Raw genomic sequence first — 24,643 nt, 5'->3', positions numbered from 1 at the left:
TCGTGTACATCGGGACAAAGAGCGCCCTTTTTGGGTGCCTCCATCACCGCGCATCCGCACCAAGATCGCCATTTAGCGCCAAGCTCGGGAGCGTTGCAGGCTACGTACAAAATTTCTGAACTTGCTGAATGTATAGCCCAAGCCTTGCAGAGGTTTTTCTTTTTTTTTTTTTTTTTTTTTTTTTTTGCATAGAGATTTAAAGGAGCCCCTCGCACCTCCTGCCCCGTCTCCTCTCCCTGTCAGTCTCAGTGAGGCCAAAGGGCTGCGAGTGAGCCCGGTCCAGCTCCAGCTCCGCACCCTGCGCCCCAGCAGAGCCTGCTCGGGAGCGGGCTGCTGCATCCCTGTGCACCGTGCAACCTTCTCATCCTGTATAACTATGGCTATGGTAAAACTGGTTTCCATCATTTTTAGTCATCGCTCATCCATCATTGCTAAGAAGGGCTCAAGAGCATAGACAAAAACACAACCCTGTTCTTATCTGGTGTAGCAAAGATTTACTGGAAGTAAATCCTAATTCAAGTGTAAAGCTACTTCTTCCATTGAGCAATTCTCTTCATAATATTGCTGGGATTAGAGAGTTTTATGACTTTTTAAAGACACTACACAAATATCTGCAACATAATTTCATCTAGTTTATACCACCAATTATTAAGGAATGATAAATTCAGCATTATGCATTCTAATGGGTAGGAAAGACTTAAAATTAGACACTGTCACAGGACTATAATTTGGAAAAGGCTTTATGAAACATGAAGATGTGCTGTAACTTTTCCAGAATGGTTAAAATCATACTGCCCTGAAAAATTCTGGAAACAGTGTCGTTAACATTGGCATTGAGTTCAGAAAAGTATGTATGTCTTTTTTTTTTTTTTTTTAATATGAGATAGACCAAGCTTAAAACTCTAAACAGCAGTAGGTAGAAAAAGTTTAAAATTTTAAATATTTATATAACTAGAGAAATTACTTCTATTCCTTTTAAAAGCCAATATTATACATAAAACTAGTCAATATTTTTTCTAGACCTTTATTGTTCCCTTCATCATCCACTCATTAACTTGGTAAATATCATAAGCAGTCGGTGCCCTTGAAAACACATTATTAAAATAAAATTAAGATAAAATCAAAGGGAAAATGTTTTGCTCATATACTGTATTGTGAGAGTATGCTAAATGCTCATTATTAGGAAATGAGTTTGCTTCCCAGATAGATTTCAGCCGAGCATCATAAACATTTTCCAGCATCCCATTTTGTACTCATAACTAATTTACGGATTTTTTTTTTTCTTTTTTTTTAAATAAACGTCCAAGCAACCATTTCCGATGAGCCTACTTGGCTCCTGTATTTCATAAATAATCGAACAAACCTAAAAAGGACAATTTAATTACACGCTAAGATTAAGCGTTCCATGTACAGTACAACATTTACTGCAAAGGCAACTGCAAAGGCAACATTTTAACCTCTTTTTGCTTCAAACCCTTGAGAAGCGTGATTTGTTTGGACTGCTCCGTCATCTCCGATTTGCGGGTTGGGTTGGGTTCTGCTTCATTTTCGGTGTCCGGCGAGTCCCCCCCCCACTACCGCCGCCACCGCTCCACGTTCCCTATGTAGTCAGTGCTGGAGCTGTTCTCGCCCTGCTCTCTCAGGCGCGCTTGCTTCGCCCTCAGGATCTTGCGCTGCTCCTGGCGTTTCCGCCGCGCTTCCTGGTGCTCCTTCTGCCGCATGTACTGGTACCGCTGCAAAAACAGGTCTTTTGCATAATCGTACAATTCCATGTCTAAAAAATTGAGGGCCTCGATGCGCTGCTGAGTCTGCTCGTCTATCTCCACACTGGAGGCCCTTGTGCTATTGTACTGCGTGAACGGCGAGATGAAGTTCATGTTGAAAGTCTTCTCAAAGAGATATTGAGTCTTCCGCTGAAATTCGGTTAGGCCAAAGAAGGCCATCCGCTTCAGGTTCTCCTTGGCACTGTCTAGCAGAACCTTGTTTCTCTGCTCCTCGGGCATGACCGACAGGTTGTAGCATCCCACTAGGCTGAGGTCGGAGAGCATGCGGACCTGGCGGTTGTTGGCGAGGTTGTAGGGGCAATCCATGAACTCCTGCAGGGAACAGCCCGACCAGTCATCCCCCGTGTAGCAGCTGGGCAGCTCCTCGGTGGTCGGGGACCGCCCGTCGCAGACATGCAGGGACGCCTTCCACGTCGCTCCTCGCTGGACGTGGCGCCATTCGCTCAGGTAGCGGGAGACGGGGTCACGCAGGATGGTGATATAGTAGAAATTCCTGCCAAGGGGAGAGGAAGGTAGAGCGTTTAGTCCCGTGTGTCTCCAGCACACAGCGCATTAACGTTCAAAATCAATAGAAACTTGGAGATGCACTTAAGAGGCTTTCAGGAGCCCTGCTGCAGAGTGCTCCTCTGCGTGCTCACCTCTGCAGGGTGAAGGACGGCTGAACAAACTCCCCGGGGGGAGCGGGAAGGGTTGTAGCTACCTGCACACATCTGTCTCTGCTTAATGGGTTTTGCCTTTACAGAGGCGGAAAGGAAGCCAAGGTTCCCCTCTGCGCCGGGCTGCCCACGTGGCAACGTGCTCCTGCTGGGTGCCTCAACTGATGCTCTCCCCTGACCTTGGGAGAATAATCAAAATATCTCCCAGGATGTAAGCCCCAACCCAAGCAGGGCACGGGTAGCTCTGGCTTTTTTATTTTTCTTGTACAACAGAGTTGCACCAACAAGTTTACGTAGTCTGCAAAAAGCTACTTGTGCTACATTTCCCGACGAGTAGCCATGGGTCTCAGCTGCACGAGCCCCAGAGCAGCGCTACACCTAGGAGGAAGACATTTCCTACAAGACATTTCCTTTCGCAGGCCAGATAAATGGGATGTGCCCAGAAGCCCCAACCCACTTGCACTGAAATGAGGATCTCGGAAAAGCCCATGCAAATCCCGTTTTATCCTCCTGCTTTCACCTGATACAGGACTGCAACGATGAGAGAGGAGACATAAGTCAATAACAGGAAATTAAAGGATGCATTACAGCATTTTGTAAGAGAAAACGTTTCCAAGGGAGGTGCTGCCTTTGGTGTGGAGCAACAGGATGGTGGCACATGCCGGGGACACGCTGCCGCAGGGAACCCTGTCAGGCCACCAGCTGGAAAAGCTGCAAGCTCAACCTAATGTATAGCATTAACAGATCACTCTGGGTTGCACATTAATATCCACCGTCAAACACCACGTTGTCCACTGTCGGCAGCATGAAGCCATACACACCGAGCTCTTCACGCCTCCTTTAATATGACCACGACCTCAGCGATGATGCTGGAGGCACACTGTCAGGATACCAGCCATCTGCTTAAGTAAATGGAATTAAAGTAGCTCAATAAACAAACTGTCCTGCCAGGGAAGGCCACTCCTCCAGGACAAGGACACCGAGGAGTGTGTGCCCAGGAGCCCTGAGCCCTCAGGGTGTGTTCACCATGTCCTTGGTGCTGTGTAAGGAGAAGAAGGGACGTTCATTTGCTTTCCCTAGTGCCATCACGACTGGCCACCCCGCAGCCAATCTTTTGTTCCCTATCGTCTCCTTCGGCAGAAAAGCCACTAGATGTCAATGTTTTACCAAAAATTGTCTCTGGGTAGACTGAAAAGCAAATCACAAGCACCAAAAGCATCCAACAGCACAGGGGAAAGGAAACCTGGAGAGTCGCCATTCCTTTTCCCATTTAGAGCATCCAAGCTCATAAATAATTAAATAAGTAGAAAGTACAATAAACTTGCAAAACCAAATAAAGCCAAGGAGCCCAGCACAGCACCAGCGGCCGGACACAATGGCACCTCACGCTCGGAGAGCCGGGACACCGCAATCAGCACTATCGTCGTCCCCACGCTCACCCTGGTGCTGCTCCCTGGCTCCAAGGCCTTTGGCCGCAGATTCACACAGGTGAAGGGAGCCAAAGCCCCCGCCACGACCCCGAGGAAGGTACTTTGCTCCAAAAGTGTCATTAAATGATTTCAACGTGAAAGCTAGAGTTAAGAGGGAGCAAGGACAAAGCTGACTTTCACATCACGCACCCGGAGCGGCAGCCACCAACCTCACATTGTCCCTTGCAAAGATGGGAAGAGTTTCACTCCGTGTCATCTCAGCAGGTCTCTGGCAGCGCCGGAGAACCCAACAGGGCAAAGGGCTTTCCATGAGCACCATCACCCCAACCAGTCACTCCAACGAGCAGGAGCTGACCCTGCTCACTCTTGTACACCAGGCTCCTTTGATGCAGCAATGACACAGCCTTGCGGGGGTCCCCGACATGGGGAAACAGAGCATCTCTGGGGCAAACCCAAGCCCCTTCTTTAACTTCTGCCAGGACTCCTCACCCTTGGATCTAGTTTATTGGGATACTGCACTAAAATAATGACCTGACCCTCAAGCAATAACAAGTTAGTGCCATATAGCGCTAACCTCTATGCTAACTAGAGCAACTAACATATAGCAAACAAACCTCTGATGATGGAGGAGGCAAAAGCAAAGCTCTGCTTCCCCCAGAGCACCTTGTACAACCTGGCCCGTCAGCAGTTCAGCAAGGCTGGGAGGGGAGCGGGGTGCAGGCACAGAGGTGCTGCCAGCTAAGGGAGAAGGCCAACAAAACCGTATGCTCTAAGGTCATCACAGCAATCGATGGGGAGTTAATGCAAGAAGGGAAACAAATCCTGAGCCAAGATCGATACAGCAAGCATTTTATCATAGCTCAAACTCTTCTGCCGCTCTCCCTTTGTGCTCTTTGGTCACAGGCAGTGACAAAGTGCCTCTCTTGGCTGCTGTTGTAAAAACAAAAGAATGAATAAAAACTTGTATGTTGGCAGAAGAAACTGCGTTGTAACAGATCCCCATCACCCCAGGTGGCCAGAGGACTCATCCGGGCAGATATCTCCGTCAGTGTCCGTCAGGGGAAAATGCCACACTCAGGAAGTCAGGCCATCGGCAGGGATGCTTATGGGATGCCCATATCCCACCTGGCCTGAGCACGGCTCCCTGCAAACAGGCTCGCGGCTGTTATTTATACCATGTTGTTATTTCCCAGATGAATCCTGCTTTCAAGACACAACTTACAGAGAGATGCTTTGTCAGCTGCTGGGCCAATCTCAGCTATTTTGTGCATCTCTCCCCTTCTTAAGTTTCCCTGTTAAAATTCTACAGAAAAAGGTGCCATCCCTTTTGGGAACACCAGCTTTTGGGTTTGCCCCAAGCCGCTCTCATCCAAGTTAGAAATCACGGCAGCTCCAGAAAAGCAGCCACGCTGCTCTGCGTTTATCTGAACTGAGCTTCAAAAAGTCACAAAAGCTTTAATGCATCGTCAAGTCAGAGCCGTGCCAGAGATGGATTCAGCCATCAGCGCTTAGAGCATCCTTCTGCTGCAACTGGGAGGAAGACTCAAAGCTTTGCAATTATTTTTAGCTCTGCACGTAACAGCTTGTTCTTTCTGCTATCTTAACAAGGGGGTGTTGAGCTCTTGCCCATTCCTTGAAGCTTGTGCTTCAGAGCACGAGACAACATGTTTGCAGGTAGAGCTCAAACTTTACTGTGAATCATCTCTCTGACTTAAAGAGCTGCACTTGTCAGAAACACAGGTTTTCTAATAAAGTTGAGCTGGATGCCTATGAAGCAGAGAACAAAAGGAGCTCGCGGGCAACTCAGAAAGTAGGTTGACCCTGGAGCCATCAGGAATGCGAGATGGTGTGACAGTCACTTGCTTTTGGTATCTCCCTGCGCACAGCTATTCCCTGAGGAACGCGGGGACCGAACAGTCCCACAAGGTTGAGTTTGTTCTCCATGCTGCATCACCTGCTCTGCTTATCACATCACTGCAAGGTTGAAGTCAGAGCGTTTTCGGGAGCTGTGAATTATTTGTGCATGATCGATTACTGCAGAGGAGCTCAGGATAGGTCAGAAGCTCCCCTCAGATAACGCCCAGCTAACAGCTCACCTCATCTCCCAAGGTGTGAAAGCTGGGCTTTCTTGGTGCTTTGATGCACCCATGTCCACCCATGGGTGGGACAAGGAAAATGGGAAAGTGGCACAGACAGGCAGGGTGATGTGCTGGAAACCAGGGACGGAAAGAGGAGGAGAGACGTGCTCGGCCTCCCCACAGCCGCAGCAATGCCAGCCCTCGTGCTGCATCCTCCTGGCACGCCAGCTGCCATGCTGTCCCGGCGTCACTGCAGTGCCAGGAAAGCCACGTTTCACCCATGGGCCAGAACTGCAGCTCCCTCCAACTGACCCAGCACGGGCACCATCTCTGAGGCGGTGGTGCTGCCACGTGAATGCCCTGTGGCCGGTCCCAGGGTACTTTAATAACCTACATGGTCATGAAGATGCTCTATCCTCTTCCTCTTGCACAAACGCTGCTACCCCATGTCAGCAGCCCAGAGACCCCACACGTGAGCAACGCATGCCAGGTTGGGGGGACAGCGCAAGCCCCTGCCTGACATTTTTGCTATGAGATAACTTTTGCTAAGATAAGACGTTTTTTGTTGAACGGGACCAAGAAACGTGTGCTGTCAGTGGATGGACCTGCTTTCACCTGTCCGGTTCCTCAGCCCAGAGCAGTCCCCTCTCTCCTTCCTGCACAGCCCCTGGAGAAAATACAAAGCAAACTGAAACCTCAAAGACCTCCATGAATTTCTCTGAGGGGTTTATTGAGACTGAGACATCTGCTCGCTTTGAAGGATAATTCTGTGGTCACATAGTGCATCTGTGCCAGCCTCTTCCCCACCTCTGCCCAGCGCAGGGGCTGAACGAGAATCCTTTTTTCCAATCTAATGATTTTTTTTAAAAGCATCCTTGTAGCAAGCTTCCAAAAGCAACATTAAAGAAAAAAAAAATAAATTGAAGTAAAAGTGAGGAGGTGTGAAACCCCAGGGGATGACAGCACTGAGTAAAGCCAGAGACTTCAGAGCCCAGAGAAGCTGCCAGGGAAGGGATACACAGCTACCCACGTCACAGTGCTCAAGAGGCTCATCGTGTGCGGAGCTGCTCTGCTGAAATGAGGTGAGGAAGGGGTGACTTTGCTTAAGCATCAAAACGGGTCAGAACCTCCCGAAGTAAGAGTACATCACATCCCAACCCAACTGCCCCGGCTGTGCAAAGCAGGACTGCAAAGCAGCAACAACCCAGGCCACACAGAGAGAAAGGGTTATGGCCAAACCTGAGGACGGAGCGTGTGGGGAAGGCTTGCAGCTCCCTTGGCTCCTCCTTTGCCGTGCCACAAGCCCCCCTGCCACAAGAGGCCTGGCAAAACGGACCATCAGCAGCTGAGCATCCATCCTAAGGGCCTGAGAGCAGTGGGCTGCGGGCAGGCAGCAAAGGGCTCACCAGGAAACTCTTGTCTAGTGGCTTTAACTCCTGTACGTGCTCCCAGGGCACCTTAACCCCGATGGAGAGGCTCTAAGCAACTGCTGTGGGGTCCAAATGGGTACCATTACCATGAGGATCACAACTAGGGCTGGCTTCAGCTCGACACATCTGAGCCCCTTCGGGTCAAAACTCCTGCTGGTGCCAAGGCTAAGAAGTATCGATCCCTGCCAGAGGACAGAGGCTGCTGCGCTGTTTAATTGCTTGTTGAGGTAGAGGAAGGCTGGAGGTCAGATGCTGGCAGCTGCCATGCCTTCAGCCTGGAAACCTGAGCCTGGCTTGATGGAGCTCTGAGGTAAGGAGCTAGAGAGGGGAGCTGAAAGCTAAACATTCACTCACCATTACATCCATTAGCGTATGGATCAGTAGGTGAGGGACTGAGTGACCTTTTCCCATTTCTGCTGAGAAAGGAGGCTGTAGCAAGAAGGGCTTTGTAGGCTACAGAGGGTGAGAAACCTACAGCCCTTGCGCAGGGAGCACCACAGCCCCCGGAACATCCCGACCTCCCCTGCGGACTGTGCCCAGGCGCAAACTAACCCAGGAAAACAAAGCTTTAGCACAGGGCTGAGGAAGCAGAGCTATGATTTCCAGGGAACGTACTGGGGCAGTCCCATTCACCCAGCAAAACTAAGGCTACCCTTTAAGCTGGCTCAAGCACACCAGTTTGTATCTAGGTCGAGCTCATCCAGATGGCAAGCCTGGCTAGGACGGTTTGGAGTCGCAGATGGGCTCGTGCAATGAATGGGAGGCAATTTTACACAAGTGTCTCCGTCTCTTTGGGCGGAGATGGGGTAGTAAGGGACATTTGGGAATGTTTCCTATTCTGGGGGACTTTTTCCCCCAGTCCATGGACTTTGTGGTACATTAACAGGGCAGTGTGAAACCCAGTTATGCTCCAGGTGAAGATGGACATTTTGAAAGGAATGTTCCCTCTGAAGGGGCAGGGGCAAAGAGACAGACCAGGTATGTACCACATCCAGCAGAAAAGCAAATAAAATGAACTAAACCCCTGCAGCAGAAATTCTGCATATGATGCAAAGGATTAAGGACTGAGCTACTGAAAAAAGAAAAATAATCATAGGGTTGGTGCTTCGGCACCAGAAACAATGCACAATCACCAGAACTGGCAAGCAGCACAAGGACGATCAGTGTCCTTCCCACCCTCCCCATAAACCGCTCATGCCTCTGAATAAAAATCCATGGAGCTCATTTATAAAAGAGCAGTCACATATTCATTTTTTTTAAGCTTGCTTTTTTTTTTTTTTTTGAGATGGAAACTACTTCTCTCACACAGCTCATCCAACCAGAGGAAGACAGCCCTGCACACGGGTCTGAGATCCCATCCCCTTCTCCGCCACCGCTCCCAGCAGTGACCTCACACTCCACCGCAGGCAGGCTCCCACGCTCTTCCCTTGCCCCACACCGCTCGCAAAACATCTCCACTCAGGATAATTTGACAGCAAAGTCGTGGACAATGATGGAAGGTCAGGAATGCGAACGGCACAAGTCTCACATTTCTTGCTCTGCTTTTAGAAACCCTCCCCGCGCGGCTCCGAAGCTGCCGATGGATTTTAACCTTCGGCAGAGGGTCTCCCCGCTGATCAATCATGCTCACCATGTCTCTACGAGAAGTCAAACTCAATTACACCACACTGGGCGCTGAGAATGCTTCGCTCCCAGTAGGTGAGGTTAATTCCCATCAAGAGTGGCCCACTGAGACTTTGATTTGCTAATACCGCAAATTGTTCCTCCAAGAGAAATACCCCTGCTGCCTTATTTGTTGGAGGCAGGCATCTGTTTGGAGATTGCTGAGAGAGAGGCAAAATGTTCATTTAATACTGTGACTCATCCTGATTCTTAATGAACTTTGTCACCTAGAGACACAATTAAAAGGACAGGGGTGAGCATCCTGGCGACAGCTTCTCCTGCCTCAACCATGCATGCTTGGAAACACCCCCGAAATGGGAATACCTCTTCCCTGCTGAGAGGTGCTCCCGCAGCACAGCTCGCAGAGACGAGGCCAAAATATTTGGCAAGCTCACTGATGCAGCGCTGGGAATCAAATGTTTGCATCTACTCCAGATTGGTCCCAGATGCTTCGCATCAGTGATGTGGATACAGCCAAGAAGCATCACCCATGGGCTTCCCGCAGCACTCTTCTCTGCTCCCAGCCCTCCCAGCCCCACAGACAAGGGCAACGGGCCCCGTCTCTGAGCGGGAGAGGAGCAAGGGGGGCTGTCGTGCTCCTCAGGAGCTTCAGGGAGAAGATCTCACGCCCAGTGTCCCATGGAGGCTGCATGGCTGTCTCCATGCCCCGATCTGCAGCCTGGCTGCCCACGCCATGTCCTCCCCTGCTGCAGTCATGGCGCTTGCAAGGAGGTGAGCACAGAACAGGGTTATCGGAGCAGGTCTGCTCCCCTTCTCCTCTACTCTCCTCTCCTCTCCCCGACAGCCTCAAAGCAGCGCCTGCCAAGCAAACAGACCCAGGGCTGGGTCCTACTTGTTTCTACGAGACCTCTTTTCATTCAATCGTTTCAGTTAAACTAAACTTCCAGCTCCACCTCATCCAAAACTAAAAGTACAGCAAAATCTAGATGAACAAGTGACTTCTTCATTAAAGAAGTGAAGTATAAAGGTTATGGGGAGGGAGAGAAGGAGGAGGAGGAACAAACACCACTTTTCTCTGCAGCAGCCGGCAAAACTACAAGCACGTGGACTATATTCCTTTACTCCGGCTCTCAGGGTGGCACAGGAGAATCATGCATTAGCTCCGAACAAGGCCTGGGAGGAAAGGAGATAAGTATTTCAGAACTGTGAATTAAAGCCGTTAGCAAATGTAAATTTACATTTCCTCTAAGTAATCATTATGTTTTCACTTCTATCAGCACCCAATGAATCACAGAGATGTTTTGTCTAGAAACACTAATGGTGGGGGTAGGAAGCCAGCAGCCTACCCACAGTAACGGCAGCAGGAGAAAAGTGCCAGAGGAACCCATAAAAAGGAGCTGGATTTTTCAAGAACAGCAATTACACCAGCCCATCATTGCCCATGAAATTATCAAATAGGAAAGCTCTGCAAAAAAGAAGCATTTCAGGCACAGAGGAAGGCAGTGATTTAACATTTTGCAGCTCAAAGTACATGTTCGTATATGTGCAAGCATGGCACATGCCCACAAAGATAATGAAAATAAAGCTTTAAACAAGTAAAAAATATGCAGCCTCACACACGCACATGCTCCCGGCTACCCTCATGCACAAACTAATTGTCCATAGCATTGCCTGCGGAGGGGAGAGCTGCCCTGCAGATTTGCCAGAGTGGTATTAATTTCATAATTGCCTCTATTATTAAGATCTCTGCAGGATAACCTTGCTCACAACCAATTCAGCAAGAACAGTGGCCTTTTTACTTTTTTTTTTTTTTAGTGGTGCATAAAAAGAGAAGCAAGTTTCTGTTTTTAGACTCAGCAAACAGAAGAGTGACTCAGCTGCTGGAGCCAGTCCCGAATCCACCGCCTCCACCCCAGAGTCTGGCATGCCTCCACCCACGGAGGGTGGCAACGCTGGGCAGAGGGGCTCAGATCCATCCCACCCACCCGACCTGCTGGGGAAAGGACTGACCTGCCCTTTGGAAACACCCATCTCCCACCACAACCTACCCAGGGCAGCAAAGCTTCCCACCTCGTTAGCTTAATTATAGGATAGAGGCTTCTGGATGGAGGGCAGCAGTGGTGCTGAGACCCCTGAGCTGCACATGAGGAGGTAAAACCCAAGGAAAGGAGAGAGAAGGTGGCAGAGGAGCATCAACAGCATAAGAGTTTGCCATGCTTCCTTCTTGCTAGATGATGAGCTGCAGTATGGGTGACGCTGGCCTTGGCAGCACGCAAGGTCTTGGCTTTGGAAAGTGCCTTTCTTGCTAAGGGCAATTATCCCTTACAAAACAGGATGCAGAGCTGAATTTTGCCCTTAATACATGCTAGGAAAAGTCAAGGTGTGAGTGATGTCTTTTGAAAAATCAAGCTCTAAAGCCCACAGAGTACCAGGAGTACCTTCCTACTCCCGGCGTGAGGAACCATCCCTGTCCCCTGGAGCTCACGTCTCCCGGAGCCACAGCACGCAGCATCTTCCAGGCGTGGTACAGCACCTCCCCGCTCGCAGAGCTCTTATGGATTCATTAAAAAGCACGGCAGACCTCCCAAAGCGAAAAGGAGGCCACTGCAAAAAAGCTGGTGAATAACCACAGGATGTTGCTATAAATCAGATATTTACAACAGTATTTACCCTATCTAAATGCTGTCGCAGGAATTGGTTGCAACTTGTAACTGATATTTCTGCGGCGGCGAAGATAGAGGTTTGCAAAGCCTACACTCCATAAGCAGCGGTTTACAGAGAGGGAATAGTGGCAGTTTTTCATTTTCCAGAGTCCACTCACCCTTCCAAGAATCTTAATGCCTCATTGATTCATAATACAGTACATAAAGATTTCATTTTTTCCTGCACACAGTGATATATTATGGAGGCAATCTATTTTGCCACTGAAAAGTTTGCTTAGTGGAAAAATTTGGAGTTTTGACATTCAGGAAATTACAGTCATCTGTAAAGCACGATTGATATGCCAAGGCTAACATTTTCATTGCACTTATGGAGCCAGAATAACTATGCTAAAATATTTATTATATTCTAAAAAAAAAAATAAAAAAAAGCAACTTCTTGTTTAGAAAAAGGTTATATTTAGTATTAAAGAAAAAAGCTTTATCCTCATACCCATATATTTTAGCTATGTCTTAAATGCGCTAAGTCACATACTCTCTGACCAGATGAAAATACTTTTAATAATTTAATAAAACCAATACTTCAGCCTGCCTCTGCTGTGCCCTGAGCGTGCAAGCGGAGGGCACGAGCTGAACGCACGGCCGCGCGGAGCAGCACGAAAGCAGAAACGTGAGACAGGGGCTGCCGCGCTGAACCTGCCCGATGTTCCCTGGGGCTGCCGACACTCGTCCTGCCACCCACCAGCCACCCAAAGGGTGCACGTTCGCTGGTGCACGTGAAGCAGAAGATTGCTGAACCCTGTGCACTTCACTTGCAAGTTTCGTTGTTAATATGGTCTAGAAGCAAGAGGGTGCAGAGGGCTCCTGTCTCAGCTTGACACATACATTTGTCTTTTTTATGAATGTATGAATGTGTATTTAGAAGTTGTGATTTATCGTATTTCCTCAGCACTCGTTGCAATTTCCTAATTGCTGCTTGAATCGTAGTAACACGCCTCCCAACTCCTTCGTATATGAAAGCACGTACTACTGAACATCCCCGCCTCAATGCTGGAGAAATCTTGGAGCTCTCAAGAAAAAGATCACACAATCAGCTCCAAGAGCTCTGCATATCCCACAATGGGGAATTAACTCCAGAGAGGTATTTATAAAATGATTTGTTACTATATCAGAGCTCAATCAATTCTCTTCAATAATACCTAAAAGGAGGAGGTTTGCCTCACATGAAAAAATGTAAGGCTGATGTTAATTCCTTCACAAGCCATTTGCAGATAATCTTCCGTATGCCAGTTAATATATCCCACGATAGGTTACACGAAAGTACTTTTAAAAGCTGAAGCGAGGATATATAGCATATAAAAAAGGCATATTAATGCAACTTATATTTTTCTTATCATAATCACTGGGCACACAGAAATCCAAGGAAAATCCTTCCCAGGCTTTCTAAAATTTTGTCAAAGGCAGGCATCTATTGAAAATGTCTTAGAAATGTAATTAATGAACTGATACTAATATATACTCAGCCTACTGCTAAAAGAGGGACCGAGGAACGGACAACGTATTTACAGCTGCAACTTGCTAAAATTTTAATTTCAGCTTTCATTGATTTCATTTAGCACCATGAGACTGTATAATGAAGAAATCTGTATCAATTGAAAATACCAAGTGTGCTCCTGCCCCACTAGGGCACTTCAGTAATATCATGTAACGGAAGGGGATTCTCATTTAATTGAATTGGAAATGAAACACATATTAGCTAAGAAAACTTAATCAGTGCACTAATATTAAAATGGACCACTCAGACAAACTATACTGATTAAGTCACTTGCAAACATTTCCGTAATCATCACTGAGACTTGCGGCGTTAATGATTTAAACTCACTTTTCTACTCCAGGGAACAAAACTGCAATTTCATAGCAGACAATTAGAATATTTTAAACCCTCTCTCACACATTACAATACAGTCTCCTGGCAGAAGCACAGGACCTGATCCTGCAAGGATACGTCTTGAGCTTTGACGTACAAGAAGGTCGGCATGGATGCTGGGATGTCATCAAAACGTTTGATTTAAGCCAGGAGACAGCCCAGAAAGCACCTCGCTGGCTGGCGAGCATTTCTGAAGTACTCACTGCAGTTCCTCCACAGACTTCATCTTTAATCTTGACTAGTTACTGATAGCACACACCGATGCACCGTAAAGCTGTGAGCTTCAAATGTCTCCCAGCAGACCAGGATTTTAAAAATCTTATTCACACATAGTTGACATAACTGGATTTAAAATTTTCATGGAATAGCAGAGTGCATTTCTAATAAAACTCCACAGATGTATTTGTTGTGTCAAAGCTCAGCTGGGCGGGGTTTTGCATCAGCTAAGCAAGCAAGACTTTGCAAACATTACAAGATGTGCAGAACATCCCGTTTCCCATGTCCGCGAGTTCCACCCCATACATTTAGCAAAAGCATATTTTACTTAGTCTGAATTAGTTAGGACGATGCCCTTAGAAAGCCACATTTATGGAAAACGCCGCTTTTGCCTCTTATACAACCCTGAACCAACGCAGGGATTTGTCCATCGTTTCGTGCTCGGAGGAGGACCATCTACACAGTCCAAGTGTGTGATGTGCCTGGGAACCAGAGACTGAGCTGGCAAAACCTCATCAGATGCTCTCCTGGGGGTCAGCGACAGTGCATTCAGCACAGATACGAGCTAGGACACATTGTGTGTTTATGGATTTCAGATGCCTCCTATATTGTTAATTAATCTGTAGCATTAAGATGTTCAAAATCCTATTTTAGGACAGCCAAAAGCAAATTCAATTTTTGCATCTTTTCAGTGCCACGAAGCAAACTTCAGCCAAATTGGCAGCTGCCCTGAGGCCACCGCAAAGGGGAGACAGAGCAACCTGGGCTAGGCAAGGAGAGGAGCCCAGCTCCCCTCTGCGCCAGCGGAAGGGGTGAGGGCTGGCATCACTATGCAAAAAGCCCTCGATTCCGCTGCCCACGAACAGCGCTGCTTGCTTTGCCTTTTGCTCTGGCTCTCTCGCAGTCAAGGTAACACAAGCATGGGTCAAGACCTGACCTTTCTCTGAGCAGCTTCTCGCTGCGGTCCTTGAGCCCTGCGCCTGCTGCTCAGAGGAGCTGAGCTCCCAGCCCTCACCATCCACAGCCAACCAAGCAGACAGTGCTTTGAACCCTCAGCCACACCAGCTGGAGGAAAAGTCTTGCTTAAGTTAGCTGAGATACTCTGAAAAACAACCTGATTTCAGCTGAAGCCAAAGCTAACCTACCACTGCCAGAAGAAAACCAGGAGAGGCACCACCAGCCCAGCCCCAGCATGACCAACCTAAAGCAAAATAAACCACGTTATATCCAGGGTTATTCACTAAGATTCACAGCTCCTTCCAAATGGATCTGCCATTGCTCCCATTCCTCTAACCTCCTCCTCAAAATATGGAGGGGGAAAAAAAAGAAAAAAGGCAGCAAAACTCCCCTCTGAGCAGCAAGAGATGGTTCAAAACAGCATCGTTCCTATCTGCGAGCATCTCTTGAATGATTTTCAGAAGACACAGTTCTACTCCTCCATGGATTATTCTGGCTAAAAATGTGTGTGACATTTTAATTATCAAGTACAAATGTTACTGCAAGCAAGCAATGAAACAGATGGTGTCCTGAATTTTACAGTACAGCCACTTTTTCCAGCTCAAATTTACAGTTCACCAATCAGCAAGCTTCAAGTCCTGCCTCTACCACGTCTGCCCTACCCATCCGAACCGCTGCAACCCTTCTGATGCTGGGAGCGCAGCTTTGGGAGTAGAAACTCAACGCAAGTTGTCCTCCTCCAAGAAAATGCACAGTGCGTTTCCAAAGAGGAAACAAAATGGAGCACAACTCTATACACCCCAAAAGAATGGCAGGTATGAAGTGTGAGAGCACTTGCCTTGGAAAAAGGATGAAGGGATGAAAGGTGGCTGAAGAGGAACTGCCCTACTCAAGGGAGCAAAGAGGTGACCTTGCTACCTCCATCTCACTGAAGGACTTAATTTGTTTATCTCAGCGTCTTCCTCAGTGAATCCCACTCATATCAGTTATAACTCCCCAGATTTCCTCCTCTTCCCCTCTGGTGTATTCGGCAGTCCTCCCAGAGGGCGTCCCCAAGGGGAAGGGACAGGATGGCATGACTGTCCCTTCAGGACCCATCAGTGCCAACTCCGACATCACCAGGGGATGAGAGAGGAGCAAAGCCAGAAGGTTTTCCATTCATCCTTGCTGGTCTACCATCCCGCCAAAAAAACAGTACCTATGACCAGAGTTGCACTTTCACACGTTTATTTCCCCCCTCTTATAAAAAATAAAATGTAATTCAAGAAACAGGAGCCACACAGGGTAATATCATCACGTGTCACACAATGTGGAGGGGGAAAAGGAGGACCTGGGGCCACCTTCAGCTGACCACAACTCTACAAATGCATGTTCAGATGTGTCTGAGCATTATCCAGCAATGGATGTAGCCGCAGCCTAGAGGAGACCCAGCTCAGGCTGGGTCCGCCCTGTGGCTTGCACATTTCTTCTGTAAAGTCCATGCTGAACACAATGAAGCGGGTGAACACTCATCTCCTGGGTTTACAGCACCATGGCAAATGTGGTTCTTGCTTTGAAGAGCTTATAATCCAGTTCAGACAATGCACTAGGAGAGGGTGCGGGTCCAGCGACCGCTGGGGGAGAGCAGCAGCGGCATCCCCGGAGTTCAAGCAGCAAACACGGTGAGCTTTCAGCTGTCACTCCCTGCTGCGTGTGGCCAGGCTATGTCCCCGTCAGGCTGAGGAGCACACAATGCCCTCATTGAACGAGCTCTTCATTTAACAGGCGATGGCCAAACTGAATCTCGGAGAGCTTTCCTGATACTCTGCTCCATTCATCTCCACTACTGTAAAGGGGAGCCGCTGCCGGGGCTTACGCCATCAGTGCTGTAATTACCGCAAGGAAATGTTTTCTGGGAAGGTGTCCCAGAATATAATACGCTGAACATTTCCTCTCACTGCTCACAGCACCAAGTAATAACCCCTTCTCTCAACATCAGCACCAGGCTGGCTTCCAGCTAGGTCTGAGAGGAGGGGCACCCCTCCCGTCATGTCCCTGCGCAGGCACAGCGCTGGTAACACCAGCTCTGCTCTCACGATTCACCCTTGTGCAGACATCCCTGGGATGTGGAAGTACTCCTGCAAAGACCAGACAAGGGGAGATGCTGCATGGGCCAAGGCACAGCCCCTTTGTACCCCAAACTTTTCCCATTTTGCTTTGAAATGTGTCCAGGAATGGCGCTTTGGAGGTGGAAGGGCCAACACCAGCTTTGCAGACAGCCAGTGATGCTTGGCTCACCCTGCTAGCCAGAAAAGCATTTGCCATGTGGGCTTTGACTCTTGCATGCAGATTTGCTTGCTGTCACTTAATCCAGCAACACGTCGGCATCCAGAGGTGAAGATGGCGAGACCCGTGGTGGTCCTCTGAGCCCACCCGGGGAACCTCTTCCTAAAGGGAGCCAAACAGGGTGCTTGCAGAGCTGGAGGGACCCAAGGGCAGAGCTTGCCTTGGAGCACAGATGCCTTCATGAACACTTTCCAGTGAGCCCCTGAACACCCAGGGAAACCCACCTGGGTATTTGGTTCCCAGGGAGAGAAGCCAAAGCACCAGCCGGTGCCACTGATGCTGGGGTACACAGCCTGGTTTGCAGCAGACCGATGCTTTCGCATTTGAACTCGGCAAATGAGTGCTCCAGAGCATGATGAAGTGTATTGCAGCGGCACAGGTTTTGCTCTCAGTCACACCGGCAGCTGGATTGCTGCGATAAATAAACCTGAGAATCAACCGTCTAAGCAACAACAGCCTCTTCCTAGGTGCCCATCCCTGGAGGGGTTAATCTAAAACAATCTAATTTCTTCCCAAATCGCACAAAATCCAATAAACACCAGGCAGCAGTGTCTTTTCCCATTTAGCAGATTAAGAAACTGTGCTCTACCAAATTTATCTGAACAATTCATTCCCACAAACTTACACTGGGTTTTGAACCTGAGGTTGATATACTCCATTATATCTGCAGGCTGAGCCATCCACCGAGGGGCTAGATTAATGCACAGCCAAATGCCATCTGAGTGGGGTTTTCTGGCAAAGCATCTGAGCAGGGACATGGACAAGAGCAGCGGGTGCAAAAGGGCTCACGACAGCGGCGATTCGGGCCAGGGCTCAGGCGCAGTAGCAGCATCTTTAGCTACATCTCCGCCATCCTGTCATTAAAACAGCAGCACCCCCATAATTCATTTCAACATACTGAGACTGGGCTTCTCCTCACATTATTTTAAACAAAATGACCCTTTCTCTAGACGCTTAAATGCATTCTGGTCTCATCACATCAATGGAGGAAGCATATTTTTTCTGTTTATGTGAAAGGTGATATTGGATGCATCATACATTGAAATCGTTTGCTGGCTTCCTCTCTCAAAATAAATAAGGGGAAAGAAAGTCAGGGAAGATAGATTTTAAAGATGTATACATATATATGCCCATTTTCTAACCTAGAACATTATTAAATTCTTTCATTTATTCATGTGAGAACTGCAAAAGATTGTGAAAGTAGAGATGCTATCACTCATACTTTCCCAGAGCAAGGATTAGGGAGCTTTTCTTCTTAATAAAAGCTACACAGTTAAATAATATCTGTTCGGCCAAGCCCTAGTTAGTACTGGCCAACAGAGGTGAGGTGTACAGCTCACATCCCAACTTTGTGGAATGGACCTGCCTGCAGGTCCAACCCAACCAGGGCAAGACTGAGCAAGAGGTATCTTACCGTTGTCAGAACTTTGACCTTTTTATGGCTATTAAACGCCTTTAAATTTCTGCAGTTTCCACAGGTCTGAGCATCCTCTACCAAAAATACATCCCACGCGCCCCATCCAGCCCCTTCCCAGCCCTCGGACTGTTGAGCCCAACCAAGCCCCGTCTGAGCTATGTTACCCAAAGACATTGTGGCAATCTTCTGGTTTGCAAGTGATGCTAAATTCATCTAAACAGCTTTATTTATGAGTGGTGTTACATCCAGCTTCTTGGGGAGACAGATCTGCCACTAGAATTGCCTTTTCCTGCCTGCAGAAACTGTAAGTCTGCATCAACATTACACAATTATTTTAAAGACATTATTTAGATAGCTCTATGGTAATGTATATGTACACCAACCCCAGTCCCACAGAATTCGCATGGCAGAATTTTTTATCATGCTTCTTAAAGATTAATAATTTAAAGCAAGTTGTAACTGTGCTAAGATTTAGTCCTATGTTTTCATCACTGCTTTATATTCTCATAAATATCCAACATTCCCAAGTAGATAGGAATCTGAGATGGTATTCAAGAGGAAAAACTGCAACCAATATATCTTCCATTTATGGAATTGAATATCAGATCATATTCAAAGTGCTGTATTTACTGTCTGATTTTGAATACATAAAATATATAGCCATTACAAATTCACCTTTCATTGCAAAGCTTTGTTCTTGTAGTGACATAACTTATTGCCAGATTAGAGCCCTAAGAACAGCTAGGCCATTTTTCATCTTCTCCATTCCCACAAACATGACTGGGAGAGACAGGTCGTGCTCTCTATCAAAGTTGTGCTTACCACATAGCAACATTGCAACACGTCCCATTAGAGTTACGTCTGCCGAGACTCTGAGCACAGACTTGGCTGCAGGCACCTCCTAATGGAATTACATAATTGGAGGCATGTCATCTAAATCTGAACAAATTGGATTCCCTTGTCATGCACTATTGAATCAAAACGGAAAGAACACTCCATGCTGTTATCTATGGTAAACCAACGACAGCAAATCTGGCGTCACTAATATTTTGATAATGTGATGTTTATTAAAAATGGGGAGGGGGGGATGGGGAAGAGAGAGAGAAAAGTTCCATGTAAGGCATGCCAAAATCATGTTGCATGCAAAAATGAGCTCATCCGAGTTTGGTTTCAGACTGGGAATTATGTTAATGGTTTACGATGGTTGAGATGTTAAGAAGATGTAACAGCAGAACTATGCGAAGCTGGCTGCCTGTAGCAGCCAGGGAAGTGGAGACGAGGACTTCAGCCAGGCCCTTCCACCAGCTCTGCATCCGGAAGAAGTGACACCCACCCAGGTGTCGTCTCTGCTGCCAGTCCCTCCCCTGCCCAGTCTGCGGTGGTTCGGCTGCATTAGCATTCACATCTTGCAAACAAATTCTCCAGCCCTTGTAATTCATAAGCATGCCCTGCTTTTCATTTACAAGTATATCAACTTTAATTTGGAATTACTGAAGGAATCATAACTAGGGAGCAATAACTTTGAGCGCACTGAACTGCACATTCAGGGCAAATTTCCACTGAGCGCTCAGCTCGACCTCCAGCTCTGCACATATGAAAGAACAGAGGCATTAATTACATTACCAGAATCACTAATCAGCCCATTGCATCTTTACATTTCATCAGCTAACCACTGGTGCAAAATGAGAGGCTTTTTTTTCCTTTAATTCAGCTCTTCAAGCCTCACCAGGATATTTCCATGCGCACATGGAATGCATTCATTAACAAAAACCACAAGAAAAAAGAAACTAAGAAAAAAACCGAATCCTGATGCCTTACAGAATTTGTGATTCTCCTAGTTAATTAATTGTGGGACGACTCGGGCTCCCCCATCCCCACTGGGCCATCAGGGCATCTCGAGGATGGAGCTGGGACATCCGAGGCAGCAGCATGCAATGAGCAGGGGAGCAGAGCATCCCACCCACGGTCCAGCCCAAGGCACGCAGGGGTTCGGGCGACCGGCTGGCGGTCTGCGACAGCAAGAGGGGCTTATCTGTCGTACGACTCTAACATGGCTAGCGCACTGCAGAAATTCGGTTTTCAGAATGACGTCAGCACGCTGTACTCTAACGCCAACGGCCCTCGGCTGCCTCTGCCTCCCACCTCCAGCAGCGCTGCGTTTATGCAGTAGGTGTGCCAAATGCCTATTTATATTCGGTGTGAGGGAGAAACACTGTCAAATCACCAAATTACCTCAAGGTGTGAGAGCACACAGCACACAGCAGGGGGAAAAGTGTTAACTACCTACCTAGCCTCTGCCTGTAGATCAACACTGAGAGGAGCCAGCTAAATATTTACTTTGCGCTCCCGGGGTCTGAGCATTTTCCCCTGAGTCGCAGTGCAGGATTACACAGCCAGGCAGCCCAGTGCCAGCCCAGCTCCAGAAATGCGCAGTCCTGGCTCTGCAGCCCCTCGCAGAAAAGACCCCCAAAAAGTTGTACCCCTAAAATCTATAAGCTTGTGCAATTGCCAGCTAGTCTAAAGGGCCGTTAATCCATGTAGACAAAAGAACTGCACGAAGAACAAATGCTCCTTGGGGTTGCCCAGCACTGTGTTCTCAGCCAAGTGGGTTTCTCCTGCCCCACGGGTGGGAGCAATGCCATCTCACCACTGCTTCTGCACTGAGCTCCTGGGGGCAACCGCGCCATGGAAAGCAGTAAACGTGGTGGGCACGAGGCAGCTTCCTGTAGTAGGGAAAGAAGCAATGACAGGAGAGCCCATGTTCCAACTGGGACTGTCCCACCACTTCTTCAATACCATCACATGGTCCTGCTTTGATGGCTCATCCAGTCCAAACTATTGCACTAATATTTAGTGACATTTCTAGATCTAAAGTGAGGGAGAGGGAAAAGGAAAATCACCAACCAGCTCAGTATTTTGCAAGAGCTGGCAATGCCTGGCACATCTTAAATCTAAAGATTACCAAATTACACTGACTCTCCTTGATCTCTAAGCGTCCTTGGGATTAAAGCCGAGCAGTTTAAATATCTCCGACAGGAGCACTGGCTGTGTGGATTGCCCACCCTCGCACTGCCCTGCAGGAGCACAGTGGGGAGCTACGCCCAAACTCCCCACTTCCATGGCTCTCTGCTCAGCTCACATCTTGGAAGCTGTTGCTAACTAAATTGCAAAGGATGTTTAGCTGCTCCTATCAGGCTCAGAGTATCACAGGGGAGCTGACTGACCATGGCGTAAACAAAACCAAACAGGATTACTCACTGCAGCATCCCCAATTCTTTTATCGAACCATCTTTTGTTAATCTGCAGCTTCAGCCTTTTCTGCCACCAAGTCGTGACCTTCCTCACCACGCGCCCATCTCCATAGAGACGAGCTCTCCTCCTTGATAGCAGTGCTTTGCTCTCGTTGACCAAAGAGATCCTCTTAAGTGACTGTGGCATATGCAAAAGATCTGAAAGACAGCCTAAATTACATGATACATCCTTACATCTTCATGTCAAGCGCCAGCTTGTCTTAAAGCCTTAGCACGTCTGGTTGCACAAATGACCTCAACCACGTTGCTAAGGCTGAGTCTTTGCAGGGCTCGATGCCGCTGTGCTAATATCCTCGAGCGACACGACTGACGCCACCAGACAACACGTACTTGACACAGCCGTGTCGGAGGGAGGCTGCTGTTTTGGCTAACAAACCAGGGACTGAACTGGGGACCTCCAGGATGGGCAACAACAGATTTGCTCTTTGCATTAGAGCAAGAAACTGGGGCTGATACAGACTTTTTATCTGATATGGCTTAGAAGGAGCCATGAAAAACATCCCCTGGGGTTACACAGAGTCAGGACAACTCACTGCCTTCTGCAACACAGAGTTGCAGAGCCCTCAAGTCACACAAGAACCGGCAGCCCAGGCTCACCATGGCACGTTGCTTTGCACCAACACGGACAAAGCCGCTGGAGCATTGCAGCCAGGGAGCAGAGGTGGGAAGGGCGCACTGGGATGCTGAGCAACAGCAATGTCCTCAATGCAATGGCAAGAACCAATGTGACATCCACCCAGATGGAAGACACCGGCACACCAGCCACGACCCTGTACACCCACACAACATCATTAAAATCGGTATTTTACCTTCCAGATTGTACGATGCTCCTCCTAGCAGTAATGAACATAGCTGCGTTTGTTACCTTGCAGGCATAACCACAACTCTCCAGGACAGCTCCAAAATTCAGAAAACTCTACTCATCTACAAACAGAGAGGTTATTCTTGCACTCAGCCTCCTTTATGTTAGAAGTATCAGCTCGTAATTATAACATTACAACTAATTAATATCACCAAATAATGAATCGGAGCAAGGACAGGGAGCTAGGAGAACATTGTTTGTGATAGCTATGAAATGCTCTAACAAGAGCCAGCTGGGAAAAGACTCCTCTCTTTCAGGAGTTTTTACTAGTTTGATTTTCAATCAAAAAAGCTCTTGTGAGTATTTAAAGAAAAAATTATTACAAGAACACAGTGAAAAAACTGCTGCCCAGTGCCCCCAGTGTCACTCATCCTTCCCCCAGGGCGATGCTGTTGCGCTTTACTAGACACAACGGAGTCCACGTGGGAGAGGGATGGCACGTGCTTCAGTTAGTGCTCACACCTCTTTAAAATCAACCAACCATGAGACATAAATCCCCCAGAAAGCAGGTCCTGTTGGTGCTCACGGGGATGGTTTGCCTGGAAAGGGCCATGCTGGAGTGGGGATCCATGCACTGGCGCGATGCTGAGCTGGGGAAGGAAATCCTGGGAAACGTCCCCCAGAGCCCTCCCCCTGTCCATGGGGCCAGGGGGAACCTCATTTTCCCCCTTCATGGCCAGGGCAGCCTTGGTGCCTCCCTCAGATGCTAATTTGGGGATGCTGGTCACCCAGTCAATAGTGATGCCATGGCTGGAAGCACACCCAGAACCCAAACCTGAGACAGCCTGGGGCTGGGGAGGGGGGTGTGTATGTGTATGTATGTGTGTGTGTGTGTGTGTGGGGGGGGGGGTTACACAGTAATAACAGCTGGTCAGAATAATAAATTAGCACCTAATTAACAGGAGTGTTGGCTGCAAAACACTGAGTTAATGGAATAGAAAAAAAGAAGGCAAAGAGCTGCTGCTGTGAAATAGGGAGGTTGCTTTAGAAGCTGCTGTGTCAAGGACACGTCTTGGAAGTTGAGGGTTTAAAAGCTGAAGGAAGAAAAGTGCTTTTGTGGGGGGAAACTTCCCCAATCCTTACCCAAGGTCAGGATTTGTTTCCCAGGCAGGCATTAGCCCGTAGCACTGGTGGGTGATTCAGCCCAGACTTTCCCTATAAGGCAGAAGAAGGGGCTGTAGTGTCTCAAAGTTGCGTGTGAAAGGACAAGGTAAGCATTTGGGATACAGATAATACAGTCAGGACAAATATTTATTGGGTCAGTAGTTGCTGGTGAGAAAGAGAAGCTATAAAGTGGAGATAACAAGGAATAATGCTGCCACAATGGGAAACTGCACTAATGACTTAACAGCTCTTTGCACCTCTCCATAAAAACCTCCTAAGGGAAATCTCTTATTCAGTGCCAAGGAAACAGTGGTGTAAATCTGCTCTCTGCTACATCAGACCCCCCCTTGCACTCACAGCAGCTGCCAGACCAGCTCCCTCCTTGGCTTACTGCTCTTCTACCCTGTTTTTGCCTCCCGTCTCCAGGCAAGCTGCCGTAAATACTCTCCTTCAGCTTCATGGCAGGTCCCAGCAGCCCTGGTGGAGCAGGGCAGGAGGACAGACCCCCCACCACTCTCCCATAAGCGCGGGGACTGTCCTGGCAGGGACATCAGGACTGGCACAAGGCAGCAAGGGCAACCTGCACTCTCCCACACCAGCAACACTCCCCCAAACCCCAGCCAGCGCTTGCCACAGGACCACGCATACAAGGCAAACACAGAATAAGCATCTCTGCTAGGTAGGAGACACTAAGGACACAGTTCAAAAAAAAAAGCCGTTTAACTGTCTTTCATTAATATTCCGAACTATGTGTAAGCCTTTAACACACAGCAGGACCATGGTGAAAGATTTATGAGATTGGTTCACCTTTCACGAGTGCTGCCTTGGGTCATCAGCACAAACTTATCGTCAAGCCCATGTAC

The 24,643-nt window shown here is 48.1% G+C and overlaps 1 protein-coding gene across 1 annotated transcript in view; it reads right to left on the bottom strand.

Annotated features, from left to right (window-relative positions):
- Positions 1-210: 210 nt before the first annotated feature.
- HS6ST2 (heparan sulfate 6-O-sulfotransferase 2) overlaps positions 211-24,643 on the bottom strand; it is a 133,710-nt gene continuing 109,277 nt past the window's right edge. The window contains exon 2 of the mRNA XM_050901715.1: positions 211-2,277. Coding sequence (XP_050757672.1) covers positions 1,575-2,277 — 703 coding nt within the window. The 3' untranslated portion in view covers positions 211-1,574. The remainder of the gene's footprint in view (positions 2,278-24,643) is intronic.

Source organism: Gymnogyps californianus, chromosome 9, assembly GCF_018139145.2.
Source record: "Gymnogyps californianus isolate 813 chromosome 9, ASM1813914v2, whole genome shotgun sequence".
Classification (NCBI taxonomy): Eukaryota; Metazoa; Chordata; class Aves; order Accipitriformes; family Cathartidae; genus Gymnogyps; species Gymnogyps californianus.
Note: the sequence above shows the minus strand (reverse complement) of the source record. Positions and strands in the feature narration are given on the sequence as shown.